Source organism: Siniperca chuatsi, linkage group LG24 (genome assembly GCF_020085105.1).
Source record: "Siniperca chuatsi isolate FFG_IHB_CAS linkage group LG24, ASM2008510v1, whole genome shotgun sequence".
In the NCBI taxonomy this organism is placed as follows: Eukaryota; Metazoa; Chordata; class Actinopteri; order Centrarchiformes; family Sinipercidae; genus Siniperca; species Siniperca chuatsi.
Genome location: NC_058065.1, coordinates 13,414,167 through 13,424,509, shown reverse-complemented (window position 1 = coordinate 13,424,509; position 10,343 = coordinate 13,414,167). Strand labels below are relative to the sequence as shown.

At 39.9% G+C, this 10,343-nt stretch overlaps 1 protein-coding gene across 1 annotated transcript; it reads right to left on the bottom strand.

The window, feature by feature from the left end:
* Window positions 1–452: 452 nt before the first annotated feature.
* LOC122872230 (cobalamin trafficking protein CblD-like) lies at window positions 453–4,709 on the bottom strand. The gene is made up of 8 exons (XM_044188164.1): window positions 4,526–4,709; window positions 3,964–4,008; window positions 3,267–3,408; window positions 2,754–2,971; window positions 2,135–2,240; window positions 1,849–1,967; window positions 1,671–1,757; window positions 453–940 (listed from the first exon to the last, which is right to left on the bottom strand). The coding sequence occupies exons 2-8, from the start codon at window positions 3,973–3,975 to the stop codon at window positions 722–724; spliced, it is 903 nt and encodes a 300-aa protein (XP_044044099.1). The 5' UTR covers window positions 3,976–4,008; window positions 4,526–4,709; the 3' UTR covers window positions 453–721.
* Window positions 4,710–10,343: the final 5,634 nt, after the last annotated feature.

Below are 10,343 nucleotides of genomic sequence, written 5' to 3'. Positions count from 1 at the left end.
TGATAATTTATTTGTCACGTCAACATTTCAATCTGGATAACTCCACGTACGAAGACCAGGGCCCTGGTGGTAAATTTGGGAAACATTTCTGTGAAAGAGCACACACTGACAGCTACAGGAAATGCAGCATCACTGCAGCCTGATGAGAACTCTCTTTATTTGTTCGGCAGTTCTGACTGGCACGACTCTAGTGCTTCAAAAGAAACAGTACCTGTACTTCTTTAGATTCTGTGCCACAGATCAGAGAAAAAACGATCCGTTATTGACCTGATATCACGCAGCTTGAATCTTAAGGTGTTGTTGGAATCTGCATCTTTTTACATGAGCTAACAGCAGCCTGAGACCATTTGAGGGCTTTCCATTTCATATCCATGGTTCTAATATCATAAAACACAGATGACGTCGTCCTCTAAAGTGTTAACATTGTCTACAAACTTTGCAAACAGCATATATTACATTTCGAAAAGTCTTTTATTAGTAATGTAGTCAGAAAAGAGTGTGTGTTTCTCCCTGGATGTAGTGCAGGATAAGCCGGGTTGACATGTGACCTCTTGTCAGCATCGAGGTCTACATTAGAGTCTCGGTCAAGTCCTTGTTAGAGTAAGACAACCTTTCACAGATACAACCATGTACCAACACTACCGTATGTCAAGTTCCAAGCTTATTCAAACAATAAATAGAGGCCTTGTGTTTGGATTTAGTTCTGTGGAATAAAAAAGGTCTATTCCTCATCATCCGGTGCATTTGAAAGTCCTTGCAGTCTTGCGATAGCAGTGCTGTGAGTAGGTGCGTTGGTGAAAACAGTCCCCACAAACAAAGGCGTTCCTCTCAGGATGTGGCGAATAACTGTGCAGGAGCCTGACGCTTCGATGTGAAAGCCCAAATGTCTCAGCTCCTCCTCTGTTCGCAGTGCAGTTGGACTTGATGGAGATGCAAAGAACTGTTGGGGAACATAAGGTGATGGCAATATAATACAGTCCAGTACAACACCACCTTTAACTATGGCCTCAGTGCTAAAACATAGAATTGAATTAACACGTCTATGACAGAGTAAAAAAAACGTTATAGGCATCATAAAAGTAGACTTCATGGCAGAACAGCTGTATTGGATTGCATTAGTTTGTACAGGCGTACCTAATTAAGTGGCCACTGAGCTTATGGACTGATAATATATTATTCTTACACTTATTTACTCTTGTAGGCCTTTTCCACAACAGGAACTTAAAGGTATAACATGTAACTGTTCCACATTAAAATGTCCAAAAAACGACTAGACCTAGGTTATATATTTTTTTGAGTTGCATTCTTGCATTATCCCAAATGTTTCCAACAATTTTCAAATCTAGAGAAATCTGTAATTTTAATCAGTGTAACGGGAAGTTTCATTTGGTTGCCTGTCAATGGTGTCATATCCCCTTTGCGCCTGCGTCAGTGTTGTGGTTGTGTGCCAAAATTGACTCTTTATCCAGTGTTAAGCCACATTTTTACGAAATACTTTTTAGATCTTGGTCGTTTTTAACTATATATTTTAACTGGATGAAGGATTTTAGTCATTGGGTGTCTGGATCTTAAGTTAGCAGAGAAACAAGTTAAGCAAACGTTAGCGGCACTGCGTGCCCGCCGAACAGCACCATACAAGAAATCACTACTACAAACAGAGAATAACTCACAGCTGCTCCTGTTGTTGGGTCAATGAAGTCTGCCCAGTAGCCTGCAGTCCACAGAGCGAAGCACATTTCCTTTGCACCGCTCACAAACTGCAGTGAGGAGAAAACGCAGTCAGCGGCTGTTTCGACATTACATCACATCTCCAAACTTATTATAACAATAAAACATCACAGGACTCACTCTGTGAAGCAGCTTGTCTCTGTCCTGCTCCGCTGCCTCCTCACACCGACTGCTTCTCTGTGAGACGGTCACAACTGTGATGGAAGTGGTGGGCGCTGAGGGGAACAACAGCTCAAGATCTGACACACACACACACACACACACACACACACACACACACACACACACACAATCAATCACACAGTGTTATTACTAAAGGCAACTGAAGGCTATTAACAGGTTATGCAGAGTCACTGTATAAGATGATTTTGCTTAAGTGAGTTAATGCCAAATAACGTCCCCTTACCTTTCCTTAACAGCTCAGGACAGGAATTGATGGAGAAGTCTGTGCCTGTCTGATTAAAGTACTGCTCAGCTTTGTGGACTCTCGTGGACATAGGACCCAGTTTTCCCTAATGAACAAACAAACACATATAAACATTGACAAAGCAGCTTTGAGGCCTGGAAATAATTTATTCTTACTGATAATATGAATTTCTTAGGAAATAATACCTGAGATGAAACTTTGGATACATGTAGTGTACAAAGCTGTTTTTGAGAATGTTTGTAATAGCTGTTTGTAGCATGTTATCATAATTAATAATATAAGAACTGTCAATTAATTTAATCCAAAATGTAATACCATTAAATGGCTAAAAAACATATTGTTAAATGTACCTACTAACGCAATACATGGCAGGTAATAAAGGAACAAAATCTCAGTGTTACTGTAGCCAGATATAATTTCTTAAAGTTCTACAATTTTAATGGCCGATTTGGGAATTTTTCATTGAATTGCTGATTGTTTTTAATTAGAGAATGTTAAGTCCCCCAAAGTTCACAAATAAATAAATGAATAAGAATAAACAATAGAACCTCAGTGTCCTCAATTGTAGCTACAGACCTGCCGCAAGTAAAAAACTTACTTGGAACTCATTAACAAACTGGGCCAGTATGAAGTGCTGTCTCTCTGTGCAGCTTGGGGCTGTCAGCACATCAGGCACAGTCCTATGGACTGGAGTCTTCTTTTGGTCCACCATGCCCTCCAGGTGGCAGTCAAACCCAACATTACCCGGTAACTGAAAGCGCCGGTCTTGAGGTCCGAATGGTCCCATGTTCTCATCGGGCCACACCGTCCTGGGGCCTGGAGGGGACAGGACAAAGATATTCGTGCATGCTCCTTTATGTTTTGCTTTGCTTTATCTTCCCTCAGTTTGCTGCTGAAAACCACACCAGTACACTGTTGCCATGTTTGACCCACCATCCTGTCTCTACATGTTGATTTGGAAACACAATTCAACAGACTGGAGCAAGTGCAAAGAAACAACAAACAAATGTCATAGGCTCCCTTCAGATTCAGATCAAAGCCTGTTGTGAACTGTAGACTATGATCACATTTACCAGAAACTGGTGACTAATTCATTTACTACTTGACTCACCTGAGTCTGTGTGTGATACAGCTATGTAAGGCTCATCTGAGCTCGCAGTAGAGAAGGTTCTGGTTCTACTGACACTGAGAGCAGCTAATGCTCGATGGCCAGCTGTCTGAGATAAGACCAACCTGCCTCGACCACACAGCACCTACATAGGAACAAAGGCATCTGTTAACAGCCAGCAACATTTTAAGTAAGTCTAATACATAAAGCAGGTGCAGTATTTCATTACTCCTTACCACAGTGTACAATATGCCTGAAGCTATACTCCTGTATGTTCTAGTTATACCACTACATTAACTACCAACTGGCCAGTTATCTGCTGATTTAACAGCATCAATCTTGTTGGTAAAGATGCACATCTAGTGTAACACATGTAAACTTTTAGGAATAGCTTGAACTCTTTGGTTAAATTCCGCATTTGTGTGATTCAACAAAAATTCAAGAGTTAAAACTGATTGACGCAGCTCAAAAGTGGGATAAAATCCGGGAAATGTCGAACAAACACCAAGTTAAAGGCCAGGCCATGGGCTACATATAAGTGATAAATACTAAGATTACTTTTTATACGGTGTGTAATTTGAACGATAAGGAATATACTGCCTGATTTTTAAATGAAGTTTGGTGGACACCTCTACAAGGGGTGCAAGTAGCCGTACACTGAGCTAACTAACTACGGGGAAGTTGCTGTTATGTCACTTACACTGCTGGACATTGTGGTTCGTATACGTCTGCTTTTCACTTTAACCTGTTGGATAAAAAAACAAAACAAGAACAATTAGTGCAAAAGAGGAGACCCCAAACAGTTTTTAAAAGTGATACTAAAAGCTATAGCTAACTTTCAGTTTGCTAGCCAGAGTTAGTTAACATAGCTAACATGATGTAATGATTGCATGTATTTGTCACGGGGCAGCAAAAGCAGCAAGGGTCGAGTCAATCATACACTAGCTTCAGAAGTAACAGCAGTAAACTTGTAACAAATATAAATCGTCACAAAATGTGAGAGGTTCGACACAAACAAAACAGCTAGCTGCTACCGGTAGCGCGTTGTTTGCTAGCTTATATGGTCGGTTATCTTATATATTGTTTTGACACTTTCCCCTTTTCGACAGTATTACGTACTTCCTCATTTGAGAACACCTTGCACACAATTCCTGAAAACGTGAATAATGAACTTCTTAGTATTTTTATTATTTTTTTAAAAAACAGGGCAAATGTAAATCTGTTAATGGGATTACATTATGAAAAGTACATGTTGTTCTTACCTGTCAACTTGCACGTCCACCAACATACTCTACGCGTTCGCAAAACAACGACGGGAAATGACAAGGGACAAACTACTCATGCGCAGTTTGCACAACAGTTACATCGACAGACAATTTAGTGTATGTGATGTAAGTGATAATGGGACTTTGAAAAGGGCTTCAACACTTCACCATTTGCTCTGTTAAATTGTGCTATTTTGAGACAATATTAATTTTATAATACCACTGATTTTTTGTCCTTTGAACCGGTGCTGCACTTCAGATATTATAGGCTGTGTTTTTCCATGTCTCACCACAAGATGGCAGCAAATTAACAGTTAACAGGACCAAGGATTTCATTACAACAGCAGTACTGCTCCTGTCTGCTTTGAAATGTGGCCTTTAATTAACATGCTAGATAGTATGTAACTTAGTAGCCTATTTAAAGTTTTTAATGTTGAACATCCTGCCATATTGTACCAATACCAATATATATCAACACCCAATGCTCTTAATGTCTTATAAACAACTTAAGTGGACAGCTGAGCCCCTGTGTAAATTATGACAGTAAGGGCAGGGAAAGTGCATTAATAGCACTTTTACTTAAGTTCCCAGAACTCCTTTAATTCTATTGAACTTTACCTTGGCTAACCTCTAAATAAAGTCCAGAATCAAAGACTGAGTTCATTTGTACTGGGAAGTTCCCAGGTGGGAATCTGTGGAGAAATGGTACACATGCTCAGCAAAATCCCCTCCCTTGATCAATAAAGTTTAAAACTAGAATAATGGAATTGTCCCGGCAAGAAAAGTGTTATTTGCTGTCAGAAGTCGTGAAGGACAAGGACAGCTAGTATAGTACATTTTGCTTGCGTAGACACATCTCTTTAGCTGACTTGGACAAGCTGATTGACACTTTCTCTGAGCTGACAGGATATGCAGTGGGAGTTTACCCTGGGACCAACATGCTTCAGTCACTGTGGGCAGCTGCTGCAGGCACGTGATGTGTGTGTGTGTGTGTGTGTGTGTGTGTACACTTCTGCTGTGTGTGTTACATAGTGAGGACTGAAACATGTTTTTACCTACAGTGTGAGGACATTTTTGGAAAGTGAGGACATTTTGGCCAGTCCTCTCAACTTCAAAGGGCTGTTTGAAGGTTAATACTTAGTTTTATGGTTTAGGTTAGAATTAGGTTAAGGTTTGGGTTAGGGTAAGGGTCAGGTTTAGGCATTTAGTTGTGATGGTTAAGGTTAGGGTAAGGGGCTAGCAACACAGCATCCACCCTAGATGGAGCCCCTGTGGGATGTGCACACACAAACACAAGCACACACACACTGATATGCACCAGCATCCGAAAGCAGCTACCAAATGAATTCTTCACCTCAGGCTCTCTCCACAGTGTTGTTATTTGGAGGTGAAGAGCACTGAAGAAAAGGCTGAATCAAGATGAGTCGACTGGTGGAAATTCAACACTCTCTGTTTTGTAGTGCGATAATATGCAGCTCCACTGACATTAAAGCTAAAGCAGCTAACGATTTTTAAAAATGCTCTTTTTACCTGTCCATTGTGTTTAAAATTAATGGATTTGTCAAGAAAATATCAGAAAATAGTAAAACTAAATCACAAATTATCCGGGACCCAAGGTGACATCTTCAAATTGCTTGTTTTGTCCAACCATCAGTCCGTATTCAAAGATGTTTAATTTACAATGATACACAGAAAAAAGCAGGCAAATTCTCACAATTGAAAAGCTGCAATAGAGAAGTGTGAAATAGTCATTATTTTCTTAAAATATTTAGTAACAGCATGTTACTCTTGAAAAGCCTCTGAAACAACATTTAGATAATGAGATACTAAAACTACTGAAATACCCTTCAGGACTTGCAGCTCTTTAAAGGAATAATTTGACACTTTAAGAACTACACTTATTCACTTTCTTGCTGAGAGTTAGATGAGAAGATCCATCTCAAATCTGTAAGCCAAACATAAAGCTACAGCCAGAAGGCGGTTAGCTTAGCTTAGCAGAAAGACTAGAAGCAGGGGAAACAGCTAGCCTACCAGCATCTCTAAAGCTCACTAATTGACACATCTTATATTCTTTAAGTAAAAAAACAAAAACAAATGTAAAAACAACAAATTGTGGTTTTATAGGGAGTTACGTTCTAATACAAAATCTTTATGCTAAACTACGCTAATCACCTGCTGGCTGTAGCTTCATATTTAGCATACAGACATGAGAATAGTATCAATCTTTTGATTTTAGTCTTGGCAAGACAGCAAATAATCAAAATGTCGAACTAATACTTTAACATATGTTGACCCACAATTAAGCAAACAATTAAATGAAAGATTAAAATGGGCAGATAGATACAATTTACTGTGTATTTTTCAGTCTGTTTTTCTGTGGCTGTGGTCAGAGGAACCTCTCTCATACCAGCATAGAGTTACTGTTACCCAGTGTATAATAATAGTCCAGTATCAGGCTGTAATTGTTTCTGTGAAACACTTTTCCCTGGACAGCAGTGACTGGTTTTGCGAGTGGAATGCCTAAATACAGCGAAGCCTTGAGACCTCCAGACAAAGCCATGAGTCAGTCGAGGTCTTTTTATTGCTGCACTGTCAGGTCTCACCGGATCTTGTCTAGAATCAGCACTTTTCTATTGCCATTTCTTCCACTGTCGAAAAACCACATTTCCATCTCACACATCCTGAGCTACCTGCCTGTGTCAGCACACTATTAACTGCGCTCACTCCTTAACTAATGATATAGTGTGAGCCATTAATGGTCTATTTGCCATTTCCTCGGCATGTGTGGGTGATAAACCTATTAGGATTGCAGAGTTACAGGTTTTGGTTTCCCACCCACCACCACCTCCACCTGACTGTTTATCCATGCTTGCTCATACTGGCTTTAAAACCCCAGTGCGCATGCTTTAAATCACCTATATCTCAGGCTGCACTGCAGTCCTCCATGTCAGCCCTTGTTTTGTTCTTCACCACTACTCTAAGCTACGACCCTATGGCACTGACATTCACATTCCTATAACTGGTTACTTACAAGCGTGTTGCTGTAAACCAATACCCATCAGGACAGAGCATTATTTAAATGCAAAAAGTATAAAATACAAAAATGTGGCATTATCCATTAAGATGAAATCTAGGGGGAAACAACTATTCTGGCTCTGTCCAAAGGTAATAAAATCCGCCAACTAGCACCTCTAAAACTCACAAATTTTCAGCAAACCATAACACTGATGATCATTTAAATATTAAACCCAACATAATTTTCTTACTTGTGCTGTCTCCCCTGATTGACCTAACTTTGTGAACATGGTCACAGTGGACATTGATGCAAAATGCATGAACAGCCCCTCCTGAAACACATAATTATATGAATACATAATAACAGCTCATACACAGTGCTACCTTATTAGTGACTGTAAACCCCAGGCTTGCACAGGGGAAATAATTGAACAGTTCAGCACTATTGACAACGCTCTAAGCATTTTGGAATCCATTTTAACAAATAAGCACCAGGTGCAAGTATGGAGGACAGTAAATTTTATGCTAATATCTCAAGAAAGCACAGAGGCTCAAGCAAGTCAAATAAATCACTGCAGAGATGGGTTTTGGTTTAATGTTCTGCTACAGAAGCCAAATAAAAAATGCTGAGTGATTAATATTGCCAAAACACTGCAATGGTGGCTTAACAAGACTAAGTCCACAGCCATGCTAGTAGCTCCATGCAGCTGCAAAGCAGCTAAATGCTAACGTCAGCATGCTACAGTAACATGCTCATAATGACAATGCTAACACCATGCTCACATTTAGCAGTTGGTCACTAGCCTATATTAGTTTGGCGCGTTGGTGTAATTTGAGGTAATAGAGCCTATAATACAACACAGTTATAAGCTATAGTTATAATTACGTATTACCTATTTGAAGAACATTTAAAACATTTAACAGGTCTTGTGCTCCCCAAACTGACACCTAATTAGTCCAACTTCTTGGCTTGTTCACTCTCATTGAACTAAGCTTGTCTTGTCCCTTGCTACTCCAGAAAGTTCCAGTGACTTACTATGAGCTTGTCAACTGTGACAGGAAGAGTCAGTAATAACAGAATATTACTGTAGGTGCTCGCACCTGATGCTCATTTGTCGAAGTCTGTTCCAAAATGCTCTGAGCGAAGTCAGTGCTGCTGAACTGTGCAATTATGCCTTTTCCCAGTTGCAAGCCTAGGGGCTGCAGTCACTAATGAGGTAGCAGTGGGTGTGTGTCTGCTGTTGCACTGTGCGCATAAAATTATGTATATGTATAGAGGGCCCCGAGGTGTAGCTGCACCTCCAGCACCACTCGACTAGTGGCTGGTTGTAGTTTAAGGCAGATTACAATATGCTGGTGAATTTCCTGCATCCCCGAGATCCCTGATCACTGTTTGCCCAGTTTGACTTTGCTCAGTAACACGGACGTCATACCTGAAAACAGCTCCTTTATGCAGCAAAGGGTTCATTAAAATTCAGGCAAGTAGCAATTATGAGGAAGATAATTACTACACAGTTTGCATGAGACCACTCAAGCATGTGGCACCCTGATCATTTATGCCATTTTACATATCTTTACATATCATGAATGCAAGCCTACAGAGCAAAGGCTCACAAAGTGCTCTAATAGCATTCTGATTCAAACGATATTCCCAACAATGTTTCTCCTCTCATCAGCCCAAGAGGCTGGAAATAGTAGCTATAAATAGACACATTATTGCACATCTATTCCTGGTAAGAGATGAAAAACTTTCAGAAATGTTGCATGCTTTCATTCTGAAGCAATGCCTCTCCTCCCTCAATCGCTTTTCCACCAGGTTCCTTCTGAAAAGTCTCCAAACCTCAGAATGAATCTATGCTGTAACTATAATCTGAGTGTGTGATTTCTACCACTAACCACAAGCAGAACCAATACCTGCAATATGTATATTGTATCAGGAATGTCTACACTTGACTTTCATGAAATTATGCATTTGAATTGTCTTAAGGATTTTTACTTCTTGCACCACAGCTCAGACCAGAGTGTGCTAAAACCTGGCAGCATTGAGAGACTTGGAACTTTCCATAACCACATGAAGAAGCCTGTGAAGCAGATAAAAACATACAGTAGGAGAGCAGTCTTCCGGGTTCATATTTCTCATCTTCCACTTAAATCTGAGCATATGATAAAGCAATGGAAAGTTGGGTTTCAGAGGAAAGATAACGTTGTCCATCTGGGAGGTTTTTGAGGCCACAGGCAACTGACCCTTCCGTTAAGCCCAGCTCTTGCTATGTCTGTCCAGTTTCCACCCTGGCACGACACATAATGCAGTTTACAGTGATAACAGTGGCATGTTACCACTCAAAATGCATAGTAATGTTTGAAACAATAGGTCTTTGATTTCAGGTAGACAAAGGCAGCTTCCCATTTTTAGTTGGTGACCTTTGATTTTGTCGGCTGAAATGACAACTGTTGCTGTCAGATTTGATCAACTCTAGCCAGCAAGCTAATTAAGCTAAGGTTAGATCCATGAGTTGGTGTCTCCAGCTGACACATTTTAAAACTACAATCCTGTAAAACTATCTTAAATAAAACGTGAGGGCTACATACTGTACATCAAATCATGCTAAGAGACTGAAGCTAAAGTTATATCTCCCAAGCAAAAAGTCTAAATCCTCACCAGCTGATGATAAATAAACAGTTTTGTTCTTGTATCGCAGGGTAGATAGTTAGCCATAGTAGCCTGTTGTTGCACAGTATTATAAGGAACAATGCAAGAAAAAAAATGTAATACTATAGTACATTATTAAACTGAGAACGA

What these genes read in the sequence shown, in the direction of transcription:
- LOC122872230 (XM_044188164.1), bottom strand. An exon ending in TGTATCACACACAGACTCAG is followed by an intron (nt 2,972 to 3,266) that starts GTGAGTCAAGTA and finishes TGTCCCCTCCAG; the next exon opens with GCCCCAGGACGGTGTGGCCC. An exon ending in ACCCAACAACAGGAGCAGCT is followed by an intron (nt 941 to 1,670) that starts GTGAGTTATTCT and finishes GTTCCCCAACAG; the next exon opens with TTCTTTGCATCTCCATCAAG.